The 21505-nt window shown below is 40.8% G+C and overlaps 1 protein-coding gene across 1 annotated transcript in view; it reads left to right on the top strand.

The window, feature by feature from the left end:
* SPIDR (scaffolding protein involved in DNA repair) overlaps window positions 1–21505 on the top strand; it is a 256942-nt gene that overhangs the window by 43176 nt on the left and 192261 nt on the right. Inside the window, exon 4 of the mRNA XM_023751910.1 lies at window positions 19560–19810. Coding sequence (XP_023607678.1) covers window positions 19692–19810 — 119 coding nt within the window. The 5' untranslated portion in view covers window positions 19560–19691. The remainder of the gene's footprint in view (window positions 1–19559; window positions 19811–21505) is intronic.

The raw sequence follows: 21505 nt of genomic DNA on the forward strand, positions 1-21505 counted from the left end.
GACAGAGGTGGTTAGGGGCGATCAGGCAGGTAGGCAGAGTGGTTAGGGGCAATCAGGCAGGCAGGCGAGTGGTTAGGGGCGAGCAGGCAGGCAGGTGAGTGGTTAGGGGTGATCAGGCAGGCAGGCAGAGTGGTTAAGGATGATGAGGCAGGCAGGTGAGCAGTTAGGGGTGATGAGGCAGGCAGGCAGAGGTGGTTAGGGGCAAGATAAGGATAACATCAGGTGGTATTGGTACAGAGGACCTTGAAGCAGATTGTGGGATGAGAGTGAATAGAAAAACCTTTGTGGAGCTTGACCATTCAAGGCTAGGGTGTGTGTGACTGAGAGCAGCTCAGCAGAGGCCCAAGGCTGGTACTGGAAAGGTGAGGTGCCTAAATAGCTGATAGTGTGGCATTGTTAGTGGCAGTGTTAGACCTCGGTTCTTGTATTTGGCTGAGAAAGAATTCAGAACCAGGAAGAAGTTTATTTAGCCTTTGGGGAAAAAAAGCCACAAAGGCTAAAGAAGTGAGCCAACTGGGCTGCATGGACTAAAGAAACAAGTTACAGAGGCAGAAGAAGGGCCGTTGGAGCTTAAGAGAAAGCAAGCAAAGGATATTCTACGGAAAGAAGGCAGGGACAGGGCCAGTGTGCTCTGGAGAGAGGGCTGGTCCACTGGGTCCTGTGCCTTAAGGATTTTTTAATCTGTTTTCTGAAGAGGTCCCGGGAGGATCTTAATATAATATTCATCAGCTTTCCAGATGTAGTCTTTCAGAGTCGTGGTCTCTGCTGATTGGTTGATGCTAGGGTAGGGAGTCATTAGTCTTTGCATTTGGTCCTGATGTCAGCCATGGAGTGGCATCATCTGGTTTTGCTGCTTTTCTGGGCCTGCAGCTGAAACAACTAAGGCTAGATGTTATCTCTAGTTTGAGGGAAATTATCTCTGTGGTCAGCAAACCTGAGACTTTGTTCCTAAGATTATGCTGATCAAACCCTATTGTCCTGAGGGCTTAATGCTCCAGGGAGTGGTTGTGCAAGGGAGAGAAAGGGGTGTGTCAGGGTACTGGGTGGGGCCAGTTTGAATCAGCTGTCTGTCTCAGTTTCTCCATCCCATTTGTCAGGGAATGTTCCTAACTTCTTACTCTCCTGCCTCAGTGTGGAATTGAATGATGGGGTTTGAAGTATGAGTGTGGGGCCCAGGGAACAGCTGAGTGTTGGCCTTGAGTGCTGGGGTGAGGAGTTCGGATATCAGTGACCGAGTGCAGTATTGGTGTTTATTGGTAGGCAGTGAGGGATGGGGCTAGTGTGCGCATGGACAGAAAGAAGAAAGTGGCAGGGAGGTCAGGTGAGGACACCAGTTGTTTCTAATGATCCTGTTCTAGACACATAGTATGCTGGAGAATGAAGAGGAGGGTGAGTTAAGATTTATTGATATTTCAGTTTGATGTCAAAGCGATCATAGAGGTAAAAATAAAATAATCATGCTAAAGCTGAGATTCTGGAGTGCTGACTGCCTGCCTGGTGATCCGAGAAAGGGATACCTCTGAAGGTGAATGTCATTAGTTCAGTTGTATCATGTGAGGTTGAGTGAGCTATTCAAATCTAAATGTGTTTTAGTCATTTGTAAAACTGAGTAGATTAAGGATAAAAGGGCGGGAGGCATAAATTTGAGAGTAGTCTGAAATTTTTTGGTTATTGCAATGTCAGGATTGAAAAATAAACTCCCTATATAGAGAAAACCCAAGTGCCCTATTTGTAATTAATGCCATAAAATTCTTTCTTGATGCCAAGTATTATTTTTGTTATCAGAGAAATGTGTGGATGGTCTTTCTCCGTTGCTAGTGGGAGTGGGGTCCTTACATCTCGAGAAAAAGAATTTTCTGAGACTCGCATGGGAGGATGAGTGATCTTTATTTGTGTGGAATTACATCTCCACGTTTGCAAAGTCACATTTTACTTAATCCAGTCCTGGAAGATGTGCAACTGGGTCTGGTTTAGCATTGTGTGTGGGGCCTACACGGCTCTGGGCCAAGTGGGTGAATGCAGGAACGTGAGAACTCTGCAAGCCAGAAGTCAAGCCCAAGCAAACAAGAGAGCCTAGAGCATGGGGTGGGCAACCCCTGGCACGCGTGCCAAACATGGCACGCCAGTAACTTTTGCTGGCACGTGAAACCCTCTCTTATAATCTTCCATTTACAATTTTTTTCTTAATATCGACTTTATTTATTTTTCAGATAAATTCAGTGTAGGTGCATCTTAGATAAATAAATAATTTTACATAACAAGTTATCTTAAAGACCATAGACATGGATTGACAAGAGAGGGGAAGAGCAATTTCTATGCCTCTGCCTTAACTCTCCCTGCCTTCCTAGATCCGACCAGTGTTTTGGTTTCATCCATATACGCTTGTGAATCTTTGTTCTCAGTGATGAATTTTGTTAAGTCTCGTAATAGGAGTAGCCTGACGGATGAAAGTAGTAGCTCGTGCGTATTTCTGAAGGTCACGAAATATAAACCTGATATAAAATCTGTCATCAGTGACGCAGCAGCAAAAGTCCCACTGATAATATCAAACGGAGTCATAAAGTTTTCTGTCGGACTATCAGTGTACATGTATACATTAAAAAAAATAAATGTATTTTTCATCATCATATACTGTGTTTTTGTTGCTCGAATGGATTTTATTATTTCTTCAAGGTTCTTCATATACGTACACCTTAAGAGATATCAAGTAGGCGTAACATGTTCTCAAAAAATGAGGGTTGGCACGCAGAAGAATTTTGAGTCAGAGATTTTGCTGGTTTTGGCACGCACACACAAAAAGGTTGCCCACCCCTGGCCTAGAGTGAGAGTGCCTTTGTTTAGGAGATTAAATATCTCAAATTCCGTGCCTTCGTAGTGGCTATGCCTATTCTGGCCAATGACCTGTTTCTAGATGTGACTGACTGGCAAGAACGTTCCCTATTTCACCCAGACCTTCCTGGGCATGGGTTTCTTCTCTCCCTGTCTGGTGGCTTTCTGGGGAATGTTAAAATGCAGCTTCCTGGCAAAGCTGCATAAATGGCATGCCTATACTATTTGACTTTCCCTGTGCTCCTTTACAGTTACTCATAACTAGGTTCAATTACAGGTATCATTTTGATGCCAAGTTTTTTTGTTTTCTGTATCAATTGTGGTAGATGAAATTCTAAATTGACCCCCAACATCCTTACTCCCTGTTGTACCTGCATAATACCTGAAACTGCCACCGATGGAGTTTATTCCTATGATTAGGTTTTGTTATATAGCACAGTGGACTTTCAGCAGAGTGGACCCTCAATAGGCCTGACCTATCCATATGCCCTTTAAATCTATGTGTAGAGTTCAGGGCCTGAGGAAGTCAGAGTTGGAACAGGAGAAGGATTTATGTGCTGTTGCTGGTTTAAAGTTGGAAGGGGTCACAGAGCAAGGAATATGGTGCATGTGGGAGCTCAAAACAGATTCTGTCCAACAGCCAGCAAGGAATTGGAGACCTCAGTCATTAAACCTCAGGAGCTGAGTTCTGCCAGCAAGAAGAATGAGCTTAGCATCGGATTTTTCTCCAGAGCCTCTAGAGAACTAAGCTCAGCGAATACCTTGATTTCAGCTTTGTGATACCCTGAGCAGAGGACTCAGTTAAAATGTGCAAGCCTTCCAGCCTGTGGAACTAGGTATGAGCTATTAAATGAGTATGGCTATAAGCCACTGAGTTTGTGGTATTTGTTACACAGCAATAGAAAACTAATACAAAGTTTGTGAACAGCAAGCAGTTGAAGGGTACAGTAGAGTATCTTTTCATAGCACTTAGTGTACTGTGTTGTAACAGATTGTTCGCTTACCATAAGTAGCCTGAATCTTACTTCATGTTGTAGTGGCATCATCAACAGAGTACTTGGTATTCAGCAACTATTTGTTCAATGAATGAAGGTAAGGATTTATGAAGTGCTAGTTGGTGAAAAAAAGGCAGCTGAAGAAAAACAGGCAAGGACAGAAGATGCAGATCATAACACAGTAACTCAAAAGCCAAATTAGAAATCGTAGGATGATGGATATTAGTGGTTGTTAACAGAGTCAGGAGTTGAAAAGTCAAAATGAAGATTTTGCCAGGGAAATCCCACTCCTGAGGGCAGATTGTTAAGAGTAAAATAGTGACCATTAAGACAAGATTTGAGTAATGAAAAACAGATCCTGGTGCCTCACATTGTCTTGCAAAAGTTAACATGCTGTGTCTTAATATAATGAGAAAAGTGGTTTCCATACACCAAGAAGAATTGTTAATATTCTCCTTTTTGTTTATACCACTGTTAAGCATATACAAAGCCTACTATTGACTAAAAACATGTATGCAGTACTCGGTTTCCTGTTTAATGGTGGAAAAGGCCTGTTCTGTGAATATTTGTAAACATTAGGGAAAGAATTCTGGGCATGATAAAAAAAAAAATTAAAAAGGTGGGATCATAAATTCCTATTAAGTTTCTTTTTTTTTTTCTATTAAGTTTCTAATGTCATTAGATGAAGGTGATAGAAACAACTTCTACCGGAGGTTCCTTAGGCCTTATTATGAAAGTTGCATTAAACTAAAAATGATAGCTTGAGCTATATCATGTAATGCCAGAGAACTGACTGATTATGTGTTTTCTTTAACTAGAATATATTTTGTGGGCATGGAAATAAGCAAACTTTAGAAGTTAGCCATTTATTATATAGAGACTTGAAACTTATTGGGGGATGGATTTGTATATGAATCCATCCCCCATATAGGACATTGCAGGGCATCATAAAATTAAGACAGATTTGACCACGATTCTATAGGATGTAGGAAGTTACATATGAGTGATAATGTTTTTTCTCTATCCCTTTAAATTGATGCCACTATTAGATATTTTGCAAAAAAAAAGGTTTCTGCAAGGAATAGAGGAGAGAGGCAGCCCCTAACGGAAGGACAGTTGACATGATTTGACTTTGGTGTGTGAGCTTCTACCCCAGCCCGCATTGGCGAAGTTTCAAATTTATAATCAATACTAACCTAAATACTACTTAATGTTTTAACTATATTTGAGACTATTCAGTATTTCTCAAGTTTTAAGATACCTAATTCTCTCTCTTGACTTCCTCTTCATCTTAGAAACTGCAATTTCCTTTGCAGGAACAACTTCCTGCTGAGTGCCGCTCTCTTCGGCCACTTCTGTATTGAATGCCCTGGGTTTTTACCTAAAGCCATAAATTCATTGCAACATTCGGCCATTTCATCACCCTATGAATTGAGAAAGTCTAGCAGGAAATCACAAGTGGACTGTTCCAGACACAAGCCTCATGTTTCTTGGTTGCTGTGTCATGATAGGCAGTTGGTGTTCATAATAGCAGTTATGAAGAGGACACTTTGTAGAAAAAACTTCTTCTGTAGGGATATATTCGAGTCTAATAATCTGGAGAACAAGGTACATGTAGAAAAAATATTTTCACTATAGTCTGAAAAGGACCCTATCAGCCAGTACTGTTTTTCCTTATGGTCATATTAAGTTCATTAATTTCCAACAGTGACTTTTTTGGTTTGTCTGTTTGTTTTTGTTTTTTAAAATGTTTTGTGTTCTGGTCCCCCCTCACTCCATTTAACAGAATGGAAAGACATTTCCATTTGTTTTTCCTTCCATTCTCTCCCGTGTTCTGCTCTGCAAATCTGTTATATACTGCTAAACTCATCTTTTCTGTTCAAGAACAGATATCATGATCATTATTTCCTGAAAAGATGGCTTCCTAGACATAACAGTAGGTCAGAACCTATCACATCAATAGTATCTATAAATTTTTCTTGTCTCCAGGAGGGTCTTTTTATGTGTGTGACATCTAATGCAGACAGAAATCTGCCTGCTCTCCTCGCAAAGTAGAAGGAACATTTTGGTTTCCTCCTCTGTCAGCTGTAGTAGTGGTGCAAAGTGCATGTCCCCTTTGTGGCTGTTTAGATGAAGCAGTTGCCCCTAGGGCTCCCATCATATAAAGGAAAGGTATATTGGGGAACGTTATTTTTCTGCTATTATTATTTGAAGATGACGTAAAGAGAAGTTTTCATAAGAAATATGTTTAGAATTTATTTACTTCATATTCTCCCTTACAGTAAATTTGTTTATGCCAATCTATATTCTTAGAGCCATGCATACATAAACCAATTGAGGCTTTCAAGGCGTTCACAGTCTCAAAGAATGGATAGACAGATATACAAATAGTTGTAGTACATAGAAATTCAATAATAGAAATGGGTACAATATCTGCTGGTGACAAGTAGAAAAGCCCTCTTTAACATCTAGTAGATATATGGTAAAGCAAGGATAGGAAAATATTAAGTGGTAGAATCTAGATAGTGAATATAGGGGTGCTTGCTGTAAAATTCACTCACAATAGAATGTTGGGTGTGAAAAGGAAGTCTTCATAGATGTAGGATGTTTGAACAAAGTCTTCAACACTGAATATGAGTTCGCCAAGTAGGCAAGAAGAAGGAAGGGCATTTTAGGAAAAGAAATAGTGTGTAAAAAGAAAAAGAAAAAAAAAAGAAAAACCAACATTCTGGGAAAAATTCAATAATTTGGTATAGCTGAGTTAGTCTTTTAGGAAAGACTTTTATGGAAGAACAGTAGGTACTATGATTGGAGAATTAAGATCATGAGGGACTTGAATGTCAAACTCTTTGCTTTTTATTTATTCTTACAAAAAATAGGGAGAATTCTCCCATATTTAACAAAATAAAACTGACATCTTTCTTGACTACACTTACACTGCAGCTTCTGTCTTATCTATTCCCCAGCCTGTGTGAAGCAGAATTCCTCGAGACACATCCTTAACCAGTTAATGCCACGCGTCCAAAACAGAATCCATCCCCACTGTGTCTGTAGACGCTAATGGCCTACAAAGGGTTAAGTCTCTACTGTCTCTCTCCCATCTCCAGTCCAAGGTCTGCCACTCCTCTCCCATGGGTGCTGCTCTCCAAGGCCACAAACGACCTACAGGCAAACTCTCCGTCACTATTCTACACGGCTGATCAGCAGCACTGGCACTACTGGTCATTTGCTCCTCCTTAAAAATAGCAATCAGACTTTTTTTTTTAAGGGAAGAGAATGAAAATCATGCTGCATCATGGAACTGTTTTGTTTCAGTTATAGACCTGTGAGTCTTGCTGGGTGAAATCGTGATCAAAGAAGTTTAAAACTGTGATAGCATATGGGTTCAGATGGGCCAGGTTGGAGTCCCAGCTGTCATTACTTTGTACTTGGGAACAAATTACTTAACCTTCTCAGGCCTTCTGTATGAAATGAGTATAAAAATACCTATCTAGCCCTGACCGGTTTGGCTCAGTGGATAGAGTGTCGGCCTGCAGACTGAAGGGTCCCAGGTTCGATTCCCGTCAAGGGCATGTACCTTGGTTGCGGGCACATACCCAGTGGGGAGTGTGCAGGAGGCAGCTGATTGATGTTTCTCTCTCATGGATGTTTCTAACTCTATTCCTCTCCCTTCCTCTCTGTAAAAAATCAATAAAATATATTTTAAAAAAAACACCTATCTAGTAGGGCTATAGTAACGATTAAAAGGCATCATGAAAATAAAGTCTCTCGTACACAGTAGCTTGCTTAAAAAAAAGAAAAAGCTAGGGAGAACTTACTAAAAACTAGAGGCCTGGTGCATGTATTCATGCACCAGTGGGGTCCCTAGTCCTGGCCTGCGGGGATCGGGCCCAAACTGGCTCTCCAACATCCCCCAAGAGGTCCCGGATTGCAAGAGGGTGCAGGCCAGGCCGAGGGGCCCTGCCAGTGCATGATTGGGGCTGGGGAGGGACCCCGAGAGGGCTCCAGGGCGTGTCTGGCTTGTCTCGCCCAATCCCAATCAGCCAGACCCCAGCAGCAAGCTAATCTACCAGTCAGAGAATCTGCCCCTGGTGGTCAGTGCATGTCACAGAAACTGGTCAAATGGTTGGACACTTAGCATATTAGGCTTTTATTATATAGGATGGCTAGGTCCTACCAGGTGGTTGGAAATCCTCAGCCTGGAACTCTGGGATGTGGTAATGACCTTTTTATCCTAACTGCTGGTATCATTTGCCTTCTAGCTCGCCATACTGACCACATCACGGCTCCTTAAACAGAGCAGGATCTTTCTTTCTTCATATTTTTGTTCTGGTTGTTGCCTTTGCTTAGAGTGCCCTCTTCTTCTCAATCTCTGTCCCACTTGTGAAATACCGACTTATTTTCAAGTCACCCATTCTAGGGAGACTTTTTCATCAATGTACCTTGTCCATAACCTTGAGCCCTTGTATCCCTATGAATCCTACCATGCCCCACATATATTCCTTCTATATTGTAAGTTTCTTGAGGGTAAGAAACATATCTTATTTATCTGTTGTCCCTGGCTTAGAACAATGCCTGGTACATAGCAAACATGTAATCAATGCTTGATGAATGAGTAAGGATAGGCAGGCTTACAGTTGGTATAGCCTTTGTTGGGCATTGGGATAAGACAAGATACTATTTGTGTTCTTAAGAACCTTATTGTACTTTTCATTTAATCCTCATGATGACTTGGTGAAGTACCTATTATTTCTACTCTTTCATACTTTGAGACATTGTTCAGGTTATACCACTAGTCAGTGTTAAAGCTGGAATTTACAACCAGCTCTCTCTGAGTCAAGGGCTAGTTCTATTTCTACTGCATCAGTTTGAAGATGTCTTGTTAACCTTGGTTATTTCTCATATTGCCTGGAACATTGTTTGCATGTATGTGTCAGTGAATTAAAATGTTCTTTTAGTTGAATTAGGGTCAAAAGTGAGTCATTTTTGTGGTAAGAACAATACTAGTAATCTTACAAATGATATCTAACTTGAATTAACACAAATTTTAAAATTCTTAGCCAGGGTTAGATTCTGTTTTAGATACAAAGGAAATGGAAGAAATACAAGGGCTAGAATTAGAATAGGGCCTTCTTGAACTTATTCCTTACTTATTAAGCTAGTGATCTGAATGTGGAAAGTAGAGGTAAACATGAAAATATTTAGATCACTGTTATGGAACATATTCCTGAAATGGTATTAAAAAACTTGATTATAAATTTCCAGTTCATCAGGGAAATAGTATTTCAAATAGTGCTGCTATTTTTATAAGTAAATGATAAAGATCACAAACTTCTCTTTAGAAAGGCTTATAAAAATCATATTTGGCCTGGCCGGCATGGCCTCCGTGGTTGAGTGTCAACCTATGAACCAGGAGGTCACAGTTCAATTCCCAGTTAGGGCACATGCCCAGATTGCAGGTCTGATCCCTAGTAGGGGAGTGTGCAGGAGGCAGCCAATCAACGATTCTCATTATTGATGTTTCTATCTCTCTCTCCCTCTCCCTTCCTCTCTGAAGTCAATAAAAATGTATTTTTAAAAAATAATTTGTCAAAAATTTCATAGACTATCTTTGTATTGCCAGTTTTATTTCAAAAGACTGTCATTGTCTAACTCTTATTTAGGGTACTTTAAACATTTCTAATCCAAGAAAAATTTCACTCTAGATTGTGGAGAAAATTGAATATGATTAATTAACTTGATTTTGATATTTTGAAGGGGAAATTCAAACATTTGAGATTTCCAGGTTTAAATTTGGCAGTGGTCTAATTGAAAATTTTCTTTCTAAAGAAAAAGGTTAATGCTTTTTATTATGTGGGTTTACCAATATCCATATCCAAAATAAGTCAGTATTTCATCGATATGCAAATAAGGGAGGATTTCAGTCATATTACTGTTTAAAATTTCTACTGAATTCACATTAATATTTGATTGTATTAAAATGTAGTATTCTGGCTTAAGTTTCATTTTTTAGAATTCCAAATTAAAAAGAGAAAGTAAGAAATATAATGATCTTCACATAATAATAAATGTCCAGGGTTATAGGCCTAGGAAAAATAAATCGTGGAAAGTGCTTGCCCCTCAGGTTTACTTTTCAATTGCTGCTGTCCATGGTGATAATCATGTGTTCGCCCCCCCGCCCTCTTTTAATAAAAGTTGTGCTGATGACGAACTGTTATCATCTGTTTTTTTAGGTTAATGTGTTTTACTCATGAGAGATGTGGTGCTGGTTTCCACTGAGCCATCTTTTTTCTGTTGTTCATCTGGGAAAATTTTAAAAATTGGGTTAGGACAAATGTGAAGAAAGTCAGTTAAAAGGGATTTCAGAAGACGGAAAGGTAGATAACCTGACATTTCTCTCATGTTAAAGTTAAAATAGCATAACAGTTTGTCTCTATTCTTGGCCTCTTTGTGACAGTTTAGTTTTAGCTGAGTTGTAATCTTCTGATTTATTCTGGACAACCTGACTTTTAATTACACCTAATTTAATCAAGGGTACAAAGCCTTCTTTTTCAAGGAAGGCCATTTAAGAAATAGACAATGTTTAATTTTAATAGATAAGGCCGCATGGATGCTGTAACCAAGACTGGCAGACAGTTCTGAAGGCATGTGATTTATTTTTTTTTTAAATCTAGTTCACATATTTAATTCATTTCTTTCACTCTTTCTTTTATGGTTTTGGTAAAATAACCCAAGAGTTAATAGCTGTTAACAAAACACTTTTTTTTTTTTTTAAAGCACGAATTCATGCACCAGTGGGGTCCCTTGGCCCAGCCTGCAGGATAGGGCTGAAACTAGCTCTCCAACATCCCCCGAGGGGTCCCGGATTGTGAGAGGGCCCAGGCCAGGCCGAGGGACCCCACTGGTGTGTGATCGGGGCTGGGGAGGGATGTGGGAGGTTGGCCAGCCAGGGAGGGACCGCGGGAGGGCTCCAGGGTGTGTCTGGCCTGTCTCACTCAACCCCAATCAGCTGGACCTCAGCAGCAAGCTCACCTACCGGTTGGAGCATCTTTCCCCTAGTGGTCAGTGCATGTCATAACGACTGGTTGACTGGCCGGCTGTCTGCCCCCTGGTGGTCAGTGCACGTCACAGCGAGTGGTTGAGTGACCTTAGCATATCATTAGCATATTATGCTTTGATTGGTTGAACAGATGACTGGGCACTTAGCATATTAGGCTTTTATTATATAGTATGGATAAACATGGTTTTGTTTGAATTCCACTTTAAACCAAGTATGTTCTCAAGGGTGAGGTTTCCAGAACTACCTTTGCTGTTTCTAGTTTTTGTTGAAGCTAAAACAGTCTGACACTTTTTTCATTTTGTTCTTCCATGAGTGTCCAAGAGTAATTGTTTTCAGAGATGACTTATCTCCATAATATTGTTTTAGCTCAGTGTGACTAATAAAAGGGATCATATAATAAGTGTATTATTTACTGTACATTATCTTTGAGTTATTGAAATAGTGATGAAATAAGCATTATGAAACATTATGCCTTTTAGGTTCTGAATATTAATGGCTTTACTGGTTCATCTTTATTGAACGCCATGGTTATGGAAAAATACACAGGACAAATTTCTTCTTTAGAGATAATTCACTTTGCCTTTTGGCGTATTTGTAGCACTTGAAGTTAAATACACAAAATGGGGCAAAGTAGGTTTACAGTTTGTATGGACAATAATACAATCCTATCTAATAATAGACAAACATGGTAATTGACCGTACCTTCACTGTGCCTCCCATTGGCTAATCAGCGAGATATGCAAATTAACTGCCAACAAAGATGGTGGTTAATTTGCATACGTAGGCGCGAAGCAGCCGGAGCGAAGACTGAAGGCGGCTCCGACCAGAGCGAAGGCCTGGGTCCCGGGTGCTGGAAGAAAACCGGTGCCGGCAGCCAGGGGAAGGGAAGGCCCATTGCACGAATCTTTTCGTGCAACAGGCCTCTAGTAATTCATAAATAACAATACAAGAACAATCTGTTTCACGTATTTACAACTGTAAACCTACTTTTGCCCTGTACTGTGTGTGTGTGTGTGTGTGTGTGTGTGTGTGTGTGGTTTTCTGATTTCCCTTTATTCTTTTGGTTGGCATTATTTTCTGGACAGAGCCTGGAATAGTGTGTGGAGAATGCTATGTAAGTAGTGTGGATGGCTGAGATTATCCCTTAACCTGTTGTGTGACTCTGGACCACTGTATTTAAATCATTTAATCTTCCTCTGTATCAGTTTATTTAGTTTGTCTTCATTTATCTTTTTTTTAAAAAATATATTTTTATTGATTTCAGAGAGGAAAGGAGAGGGAGATAGAGACAGAAACATCAGTGATGAGAGAGAATCATTGATCGGTTGCCTCCTGCACGCCCCCCACTGGGGATTGAGCCTGCAACCTGGGCATGTGCCCTTGACTGAAATTGAACCTGGGACCCTTCAGTCCACAGGCCGACGCTCTAGCCACTGAGGCAAACCAGAGAGGGCATTGCCTTCATTTATCTTAAAGGAATTTTGTGAGGATGATTTCTAAAAGGGTTAGGGTTGTCTTCTGGTGTTGAGCTGTATGAGTTCTTCATATATTTTGGAAATTACCCCTTATCAGATGTATCATTGGCAAATATGTTCTCCTATACAATGGATCCCCTTTTGGTTTTGTTGATGGTTTCTTTTGCTGGGTAGAAGCTTTTTAGTTTGATGTTTTCCCATTTGGTTATTTTAATCTTTCTTCCTCTTGCCCTAACAGTGGTCGGCAAACTGTGGCTCGCAAGCCACATGCGGCTCTTTGGTCCCTTGAGTGTGGCTCTTCCACAAAATACCGACTTCTGCGCATGGGTCATGAAGTTTCAGTCGTACTGTACATGCGCGCCCACACGTGGTATTTGGTGGAAGAGCCACATTGAAGGGGCCAAAGAGCCGCATGTGGCTCGCGAGCCGCAGTTTGCCGACCACTGCCCTAGGAGATGTACCAGCAAAAGTACTGCTATGTGAGATGTGTGGAATTTTACTTGCCAATATGTTCTAGGATTTTTATTATTTTGTGACTTCAGTTTAAGTCTTTAATTCATTTTGAGTTTATTCTTGTGTGTGATGTAAGTTAGTAATGTAGTTTAATTTTTCTGCATGTACCTGTCCAATTTTCCTAGCACCATTTACTGCTCTTGCCTCCTTTGTCAAATATTAATTGACCGTAAAGGCATGCGTTGAATTCTGGGCTCTCTGTTGTGTTCCATTGGTCTGTATGCCTGTTCTTATACCAGTACCAGCTTGGCCTCTGGCCAATCTGCTCTTCTCCACCGGGCTCAGCGCTGCTTGGTGAACTTTGACCCAGGAGGTTCCTTTTTGAGCCTTGTCATTTCTCTTTTTTCCCTTTCTCTTAAGATGCCTTTGCCATGCTGTTTTTTATTTTCTCCTGGGGCTTTGGACATTATGAGATGGAGTGGTGCTTCGTGAACCCACATTGATAGAACTTGAGTTCTGTTGTTCTCATCGGGCTGGAATTTGAGTTTGGAAACATATTTAGTTCAGGAAAGACAAGCCAAGTGGTTTGCAGAGGTGTACCCATGGGTGTAGCTTGTTAAACCTGTTTACCTCAGGAAAGACGGGTGTTTTTTTCTTCTTTTCAATGTGTGAGAAAATCTATAGCTTTTGTTTTCCCTCTCTATCTGATTTTCATGAATAAAGTTTCAGTTACAACACGCACACCAAATAGCCAGGGAGAGTATATCTCCTGTCAGTAGTTTAAGACTCTCTGTTGCCTAGAATTGTGTTGCTTTTATTGATTTTTAATCCCAATAGAAAATAAAGTTCTGTTAGTAACGGGGAGTCTGAGGTCCTCTTGTGGTTTTGCTGTTCTTTTTCATACAATCTGGGCAGTTCTTGATAAATCGCCAGAGACTAATCCACATATTTAAGGTGTGTGTGTGTGTGTGTGTGTGTGTGTGCGTGTGTGTGTGTGTGCGTGAGAGAGAGAGAGAGAGAGAGAGAGAGAGAGAGAGAGAGAGGATTCCGCTGGAATTTAAAGACTGCATAAATAATTATTTTGGTGCCCTCCCCTCCCACTGTATCCATTGTAGCCAGAGTGATTCTTGACACTTACATAGCAGGCCCTCAATTGATTTGTAATAAATTCCATTTTACAACTGGAGTGGAAATGAAAGCATTTGCTAACTAAATTTGCTGGTTTATCAGCCTCTAGCACTCTTTCAATTCCTCTGATTTTTAAGAGCTGTCTTGGTTTTGGTGATTTGACTTGCCACAGCTACCATGGCATATCTTCTGTAGGGTTTTTGCTATTGTCCCCACCTTGCAACTCTTTGGATTTACAAGTGTCTAAGCAGGCAGGGCCTTATAATTCTCATTTTCTTTTCTTAAAATGCTACTGACTGTTCTCATTAGTAGTGTGACTTTCAGAAAGGGAGGCTGAACCCAGAGTTAACATGGTGAATTCAGCTTGGCTCCCAGTGATCTCATAAGATTCTCTATAAGGCAAGTCTGGGCCTAGTCGGTATTGGATGGGAAGCCTCAGAGAGCAGAAACCAGTGTGCTGCAGGATGTGGCCTGGCTCTGTGAGTCAGGGCACAGCCAGCACCTGCCCCATGGCAGCAGGTGCATAAGGTGTCTTCGCTGAAGCAACCACCCATGCCTTCTCGCCTAGGCATAAACCAAGATCTTGAGACTTTGGTTTTTGCATGAAATATAAGTCAGGTGAGCTGTTCTTTGTTTTATAATTGGTTATTTCAAGGAATAATTTTAGTTTAGTTACTTTTTTTTACCAGCTGGGTAAAAAAGTATTTAGCTACAAAGGTGTCATTTAAAAATAAGGAAGTGATCATTTATTACTGATACTCCACTGTTGCTCTTTGTGTGACTTATTTATAAATTTTAGAATGAAAAGCTGTAATTTCTGAGAGAGCAGTGATTCATCTGGCTAATTTGTTTCAATTGTTATGGAGGTAGCTTTACCACAGAGGCATTGCAGTTAGACTGACTGGTTTTTTACTTTGTTAGTAGACACAGTTTTTATCTAAGAGGACTCTGCACATATAAACTTTCATACATGGAATTAGGTTAAGATTTGATTTACAGGAAATGGGACACTGCAGTTCAGGGGTAGCTCTTTAATTATTTAAATGCTTTATTTACTTACAAAATTCTTTCCTGGACAATAAATTCCCCATTTTTGATGGGTGTGATGATTTTTCTTAATGTAAGAGAACGTGTGTGCTCTCTCTGCCCTGATCTGGAGGATTACAGGGTGTGGCAAAGTAAGTTTACAGTTGTGGGTATGCAAAACAGAGTTTATTCTTGTATTATTATTTATGAATTATTGTATTATTTTCCACAGGAACAACTGTAAACCTCTTTTGCCCCACCCTATAGTGTTTGTATTATTGTCTCTTGCTTCCTGTAAACTCTAAACTTTCATTTGTCTGGATTTGTCTGTGTATCTCAAGTATCCACTGTACTTTCCTGCCTTATATGCTTTGTTCTCTCTGTTCTCATCTTCATCTGTTAAGAATTTTCCAACCCTTTGAAACTCAGTAGAGGTTTTATTTCTTCCAGTTGTGTCTGCTAATTTCATATTAGTCAGAAATAAAAGCTTCATTGTTTGCCCATTCAAAACATTAGTGTGAGCCATATTTATAATATCTCCTTTATTTGATTTCAAGCTCTTTATGGAACTGTGTCTCATTAAATTTTCTATCTTGCATTAGCCTTATACTTAGTGCATACTGTATTAATATTTGTTTCATGGAACATTTTCCCTATTTGAAAATATTTAGCAGATAGTTAAGCCTCTTGATTGCAAGTAACAGAAAAATCTATCTAGTTTAAGAGGAAGAGGAAATTTACTGGATTTGTGCTAGTGTATTCTGAGGAATCCTAATATATAAAAACCTAGGATCCGTAACATCCAAAGTGACCAAAGGCTCGACCAACCAGAAGTCAGTCCTGCAGTCAGTGCTGGGTTGCCATGGCGACCCAGCATTGACTGCTGAGGGGGCTGTGGATCAGGCCCAAAGAGAGGCCTGGAGAGAGAAGCAGGGTCTGATCCGTAGCCTTCATGGCAGCTGTTGATCAGCCCTTGCCTCTCTCTTTCTCTCGGGGCCTGGCTAGCAGCCAAGGCCTCTCTTTCTCTCAGGCCTCCACTGGGGCTGCTGATCAGCCCGCCTCTCTGATCAAGCCCATTGATAGGCCTGGAGATGCTGACTGGCATAGAAACCAAACAATCAGAACCAAATCTGGGTGAAATGTGAGGAGCCAATGGCTGCCTAGGAGGCAGAGCTTTTGATGCTGATTGGCATAGAAACTGACCAATCAGAACCTAATCTAGGTGAACTGCAAAGGCAGAACCTAAGGTGGGGGCTGAGGAGGGGTTTTAAGGGCAACAGCTGTTTGATGTAAGGTGAAAGAAAGTGGTTCAATTTTTTAATAACCAGTTTGGCAGTATAGTGCATAGGGCTGGCTATCAGTCCAGATGTAGGGATTATGTATTTTTGTCTGCCAAGAGCATCTCCTGATGAAAAAGGCTTCCCCCCCACCCCCATTTAAGCAATCCTATCCTATATAATCTGCCTATACTACTAAAAGGGTAATATGCTAATTAGACTGGGTTGACAGGCCATCTTCAGATGTCTGACTTCCTTCCGGACAAAGCCATAATGGTGGGGGCCAAGGCAGAGACCGTTAGGGGCTATTAGCTGGCAGGGGAGGGCAGTTAGGGGTGATCAGGCAGGCAGGCAAAGCCAGTTAGGGGCGATCAAGCAGGCAGGCAGAGGGGTTAGGGGCAATCAGGTAGGCAGGCAGGTGAGCGGTTAGGAGCAGCAGGGTCCCAGATTGCGAGGGGGATGTCCGACCACCTGTGGGATCGGGCCTAAACAGGCGGTTGGACATCTCCCATGGGGTCCCTGATTGGAGAGGGTGCAGGCTAGGCTGAGGGACACACTCCCCCCCCCCCCACCCCGTGCACGAATTTCATGCACCGGGCCACCAGTCCTATATAATAAAAGCCTAATACGCTATGTGTCCAGTCTTCCATTCAACCAATCAAAGTATAATATGCTAATGATATGCTAAGGCCGCTCAACCGCTCGCCATGATGTGCACTGACCACAAGGGGGCAGACAGTTGGCTGGTCGACCAGTCGCAATGACGTGCACTGACCACCAGGGGGGGAGACTCTGACTGGTAGGGTAGCTTGCTGCTGGGGTCTGGCCAATCGGGACTGAGTGAGACAGGCCAGACATACCCTGGAGACCTCCCACGGTCCCTTTCTGGCTGGCCAACCTCCCGCATCCCTCCCTGACCCCAATTGTGCACTAGTGGAGTCCCTCGGCCTGGCCTACGCCCTCTTGCAATCTGGGACCCCTCAGGGGATGTTAGAGAGCTGATTTTGGCCTGATCCCACAGTGGGAGCACCACTCAGCCAGAAGCCGGGCTCACTGAGGCCCACCCACTAATCCTTCCCATTGTCCCTAACTCCTGTCCTAGGCTGAGGAGCCTGGGAAGAGTGGAAGGACCACTCTTCTTCCTTCCACTGGGGCTCAGTCCCATAGATAGAAGCTGGCTCAGGTAGGGTCAGTGGCAGCTGGGGATGGTCACAGCGTGAGTGTCCAGTGTTGGGGATCGAGGAATGTAGCTGGGCCTGAGGCCAGGAATGTGAGGCTGTGGCCTATGGTCCTGAAGTTCTCCTGATGTGGGATTAGGGGGTTGGAAAGTGGGAAGGGCAGAGACATGGAGTGTGGAGGGGCCCAGTGCTTAGAGTTTGTGGGGGTTCACCCACTTGTCAGTGCCCCTGTACAGGAAGCCCACACTTATTCAGAAAAATGGCAACAGTGCTGAGGTTGTGAAACGCTGTTCTAGGATGAAATGCAAAACTTTAGGGAACTAAATGAAAAGACATTTCAGAACAAGAAGATGAATTTAAATTTGGAGTTATCAAGTAATGTATAAAGTTTTTAGTGTCAAGGATCTTAATTTTCAAACAAAATTATTCTTTTTTTATGGCTTATTGTTAATTTTTATTGAGAAGCTGTGTTATAGGGGAAACATGTGACCACAGGGCTTATTTATGGATTAGCAGCTGCCTACAGTAATTTAGGCATGTAACTGAGATTGTGAAAAGGGTAGAGGAACTAAGCTATTAATTTGAGGTTTTTTTACTTACTTTTTCTTCTTTTAAATGTTCCTAGTAACAGGTGACTACCTAAGCAGTTTTTTGAAAGAGATATGGGGATTGGTGATATCCTTTTTAGCTCTTACAAAAGATGTAACTATAAAATCCTCTAAAAGGCCAAATGTGATAAACCTTCTGTCTTATGTAGATTAGCAAATGGTGAAAATTCTAGTGCTACCCTCCACGCACCAATGCACATGCGTACACATATACCCACAGATAATCCTTACATGTACCGTGGCCTCTTCACTCTCTTTAGCCAGGTGCCTATTTCAGTGCCAGTGACACAATCCATGTTGATCCATCAAAATAGAGCTCTTCCTGAGGGACCCATACTACACTATGAAATTATATTGGCACAGAAGATCCATTTAACTAAATATACAATTTACATTTAGTAAATTTAAAATGTATAGGTATTAAATTAAAAGGGGCTACTAATATACTGAAAAATTAGTGTTGAAGGATGAATTGTTGCTGGCAGTAGAACAACATGGGACTGACTTGCAAAACCAAGTGATGGGAAAATAAAATTCATACCAGATTTAAGAATTTAAGTGGGCAAAGACAGAGAACATCACAGAAGAAAGTTTTGATTTCCCTCTCCAGTTAGGCTATGTGATGTGAGTTTCTATTTGTAATCCAGTTTTCAAAATATTATTTTGGTAGTTTAGAAATTTGAGTCGGGGGAAGAAGAAATATTTTAGGAAATGTTATGAAAAAGAGGCAGTGACTTAATATTCTTATGTAGTTCCTGATGATATTAGCAATTTAAAACTAGTCTCTGGAAAATATTATATTGAATTTGTGCTGGAAAATCTAGTTTTCATCTTTACCCTTGGAGACTCTTTTGGTAAATTAAGTAGTTTACACATGAAGAAGCAATTTTCTTTGGTTCATAAGAAATATTGAATATTATTTACCTCACATTAAATTTCAAAATCCAAAAAAATTTACCTGTTTTCCAATAGGTGTTAGGTTGTAGTGACTTTCATCAGCCATTTAGGTTGGTGTTACTAGTTCAGTTTTCAAAACTGACTACAGTGAGGCCTTGACTTATGAGTTTAATTCGTTCCAAGACCGAGCTCGTTAAGGAGCTCGTTAAGGAGCTCGTTAACTCAAATTACTCTATCAACTCAATGCAAAAAAATCGGCTGAGAGACAGCTGGTATCTCAAAAAACTCGTTAGTCGGGACACTCGTAAGTCAAGGCCCCACTGTATCTGGCACATTTCTGTTAGTCTACTGAAGGAAGTTTGAATATTTTTACCTAATTTGGTGGATTCTATGAGAGAATATCTTGTTTACAGTTGGTTTAATCCCATCTTGACTTTGGTTATATGGCCTGATACTTTGGATTTCATGTCAAAATAGAAGTTTAAGCTACTGTATGTACAAAGTTTAAGATACTGTATGTTTAAAGTTATTTACTAATTATAATTATAAGGGAATAGAATAATAGACATGTATAAATAAGTACTTGAATAAAGAATTCTTCAAATTTAATTGCATATTTCTTAATTTTTTTAGACAAGTTCTACAGAAATTTTGGAGTATTCATCAGATAGTGAAAGCAAAGATAACTCAGAGAATGGCTTCTTCAATGAGTCCGAATCCTCTCGCAAACACCCCGTGGAGTTTGGATCAGATGGAGAAAAAGTCATGGAGAGACGGGTAATCCCAAGGGTGAAACCTACAGACAGCATTTTGTACACCCCCCAGAAACAGATGAAGTTGCCTAGGACTCCTGAAAAATCAGCAAATAAGAAGCAGCTTTCAAGGTGAAATTACACCTTTTAAAATGTTTTTTAAAGCTTTTCTCTTTCTTTAACAACCCACATATCTAAAAGGTAATTTAAAAATGCTTACCTGTTTACTTGGGAAGGAAAACTGTGAGGATAGAATTGTAATTCCTCTAAGTAATTATGGAAGTCTTAAGTTCTTGAGATGATGTATGGAATAACTCACCCACGTTGAGCATTCCATTTAGTCATAACCAGCTTAGGTGACTGCTTTCTTTAATGGAGCTTGGCTGTTTGGGTTTATCAAATTTTATTGAGCATCAGTGTTTCAGGTGATGTCTTAGACAATTAAGACAAGTAATTGCCTCTTTTCAAGTAATTTATAGTCTAAAGAGGGAAATAGAAATACATATGTACTATTCAGATTACTTTAATGAGTATGGTTACGGATATTGACTAGGGAAACACTTGGAAATACAAAGATGCACGAGAGAGCAAAGCCTCATGGACAGGAAACGGGCTGGTGTGCATGTCAGAGGTGTACCATTGAGGACATGTTCCAACACTGTGTAATCCATTGTCTCTTTGTGTTTTAAACTAGAACAAAACAATAAAACCAAAAACCCAATGAAAACAAGAAGGCAAGTTTGTGGAAAGCAGTGTTTCAAGGAAAAAGGATTTCCAATAGGAAGAATCAATGTAGCTATGAAGAGCACAGGTTTTGGATCTGTTTAGGATATGTCTGCATCAAGACATGGCAAGAAGGGTGATGCACACTGAGACTCCAGTAATGTTTGTGGGCTAGTAGGAAAGAAGCCAGGGACTAGGGATCCAGGAGTGCCCAGAACTCAAGGAGTGGAGATAGTTTTGTGACTCCTCGGCTAGGAGGAGGGGTTCAACGTAGGAAAGTGGGGATATTACCTCTAGTGGCTTGAAAGGAATCCAGTGTCTAAAGAGATTTCAGAGAAAAGGAGAGACAGATTTAAACAGATGTTCAGGATAATTGCTCTGTCAGTGTCCCAAGAAAGGAAGCAGGGGAGCAAGGCCTGGGGCGGAGAGGCCTGTCTTGAGCATAGGGAAGAGTATAAGGATATGACTGAGTCTGGTGGGATAGATGAAGTATGTCGAGTCAGTTCATGCCTGTTTACTATATACTGTATATTCATTTTACTTATTTATTTGTTTATTTGTTTGTTTTTAACATAAAATATGACAGAAGCCCCTTATGCTCAGAGTTTGGAAGTTATAGCCTCAAAAGAGAATGGTGGTCATTTGTAGTAGTCTCTGGAGAGAACAGGAAAAGAAGCCAATTAAAGTGATTCCAATGTCCTTGTTGAAATCAATTGTCTGCAATTATAGCCAGTGATGTTCCCAATCCCATTAAGCAGTGGTTCTCAATTTGTGGGTCGCCAACCTGTGGGTCGCGACCCCTTTGGGAATCGAATGACCCTTTCACAGGGGTCGCCTAAGACCATTGGAAAACGCATATATAATTACATATTGTTTTGTGATTAATCACTATGCTTTAATTATGTTCAATTTATAACAATGAAAATACATCCTGCATATCAGATATTTACATTACGATTCATAACAGTTATGAACAAAATTACAGTTATGAAGTAGCAACGAAAATAATTTTGTGGTTGGGGTCACCACAACATGAGGAACTGTATTGAAGGGTCGCGGCATTAGGAAGGTTGAGAACCACTGTAATTATATATGTGTTTTCCG

This window comes from Myotis lucifugus, unplaced genomic scaffold (assembly GCF_000147115.1).
Source record: "Myotis lucifugus unplaced genomic scaffold, Myoluc2.0 scaffold_27, whole genome shotgun sequence".
Classification (NCBI taxonomy): Eukaryota; Metazoa; Chordata; class Mammalia; order Chiroptera; family Vespertilionidae; genus Myotis; species Myotis lucifugus.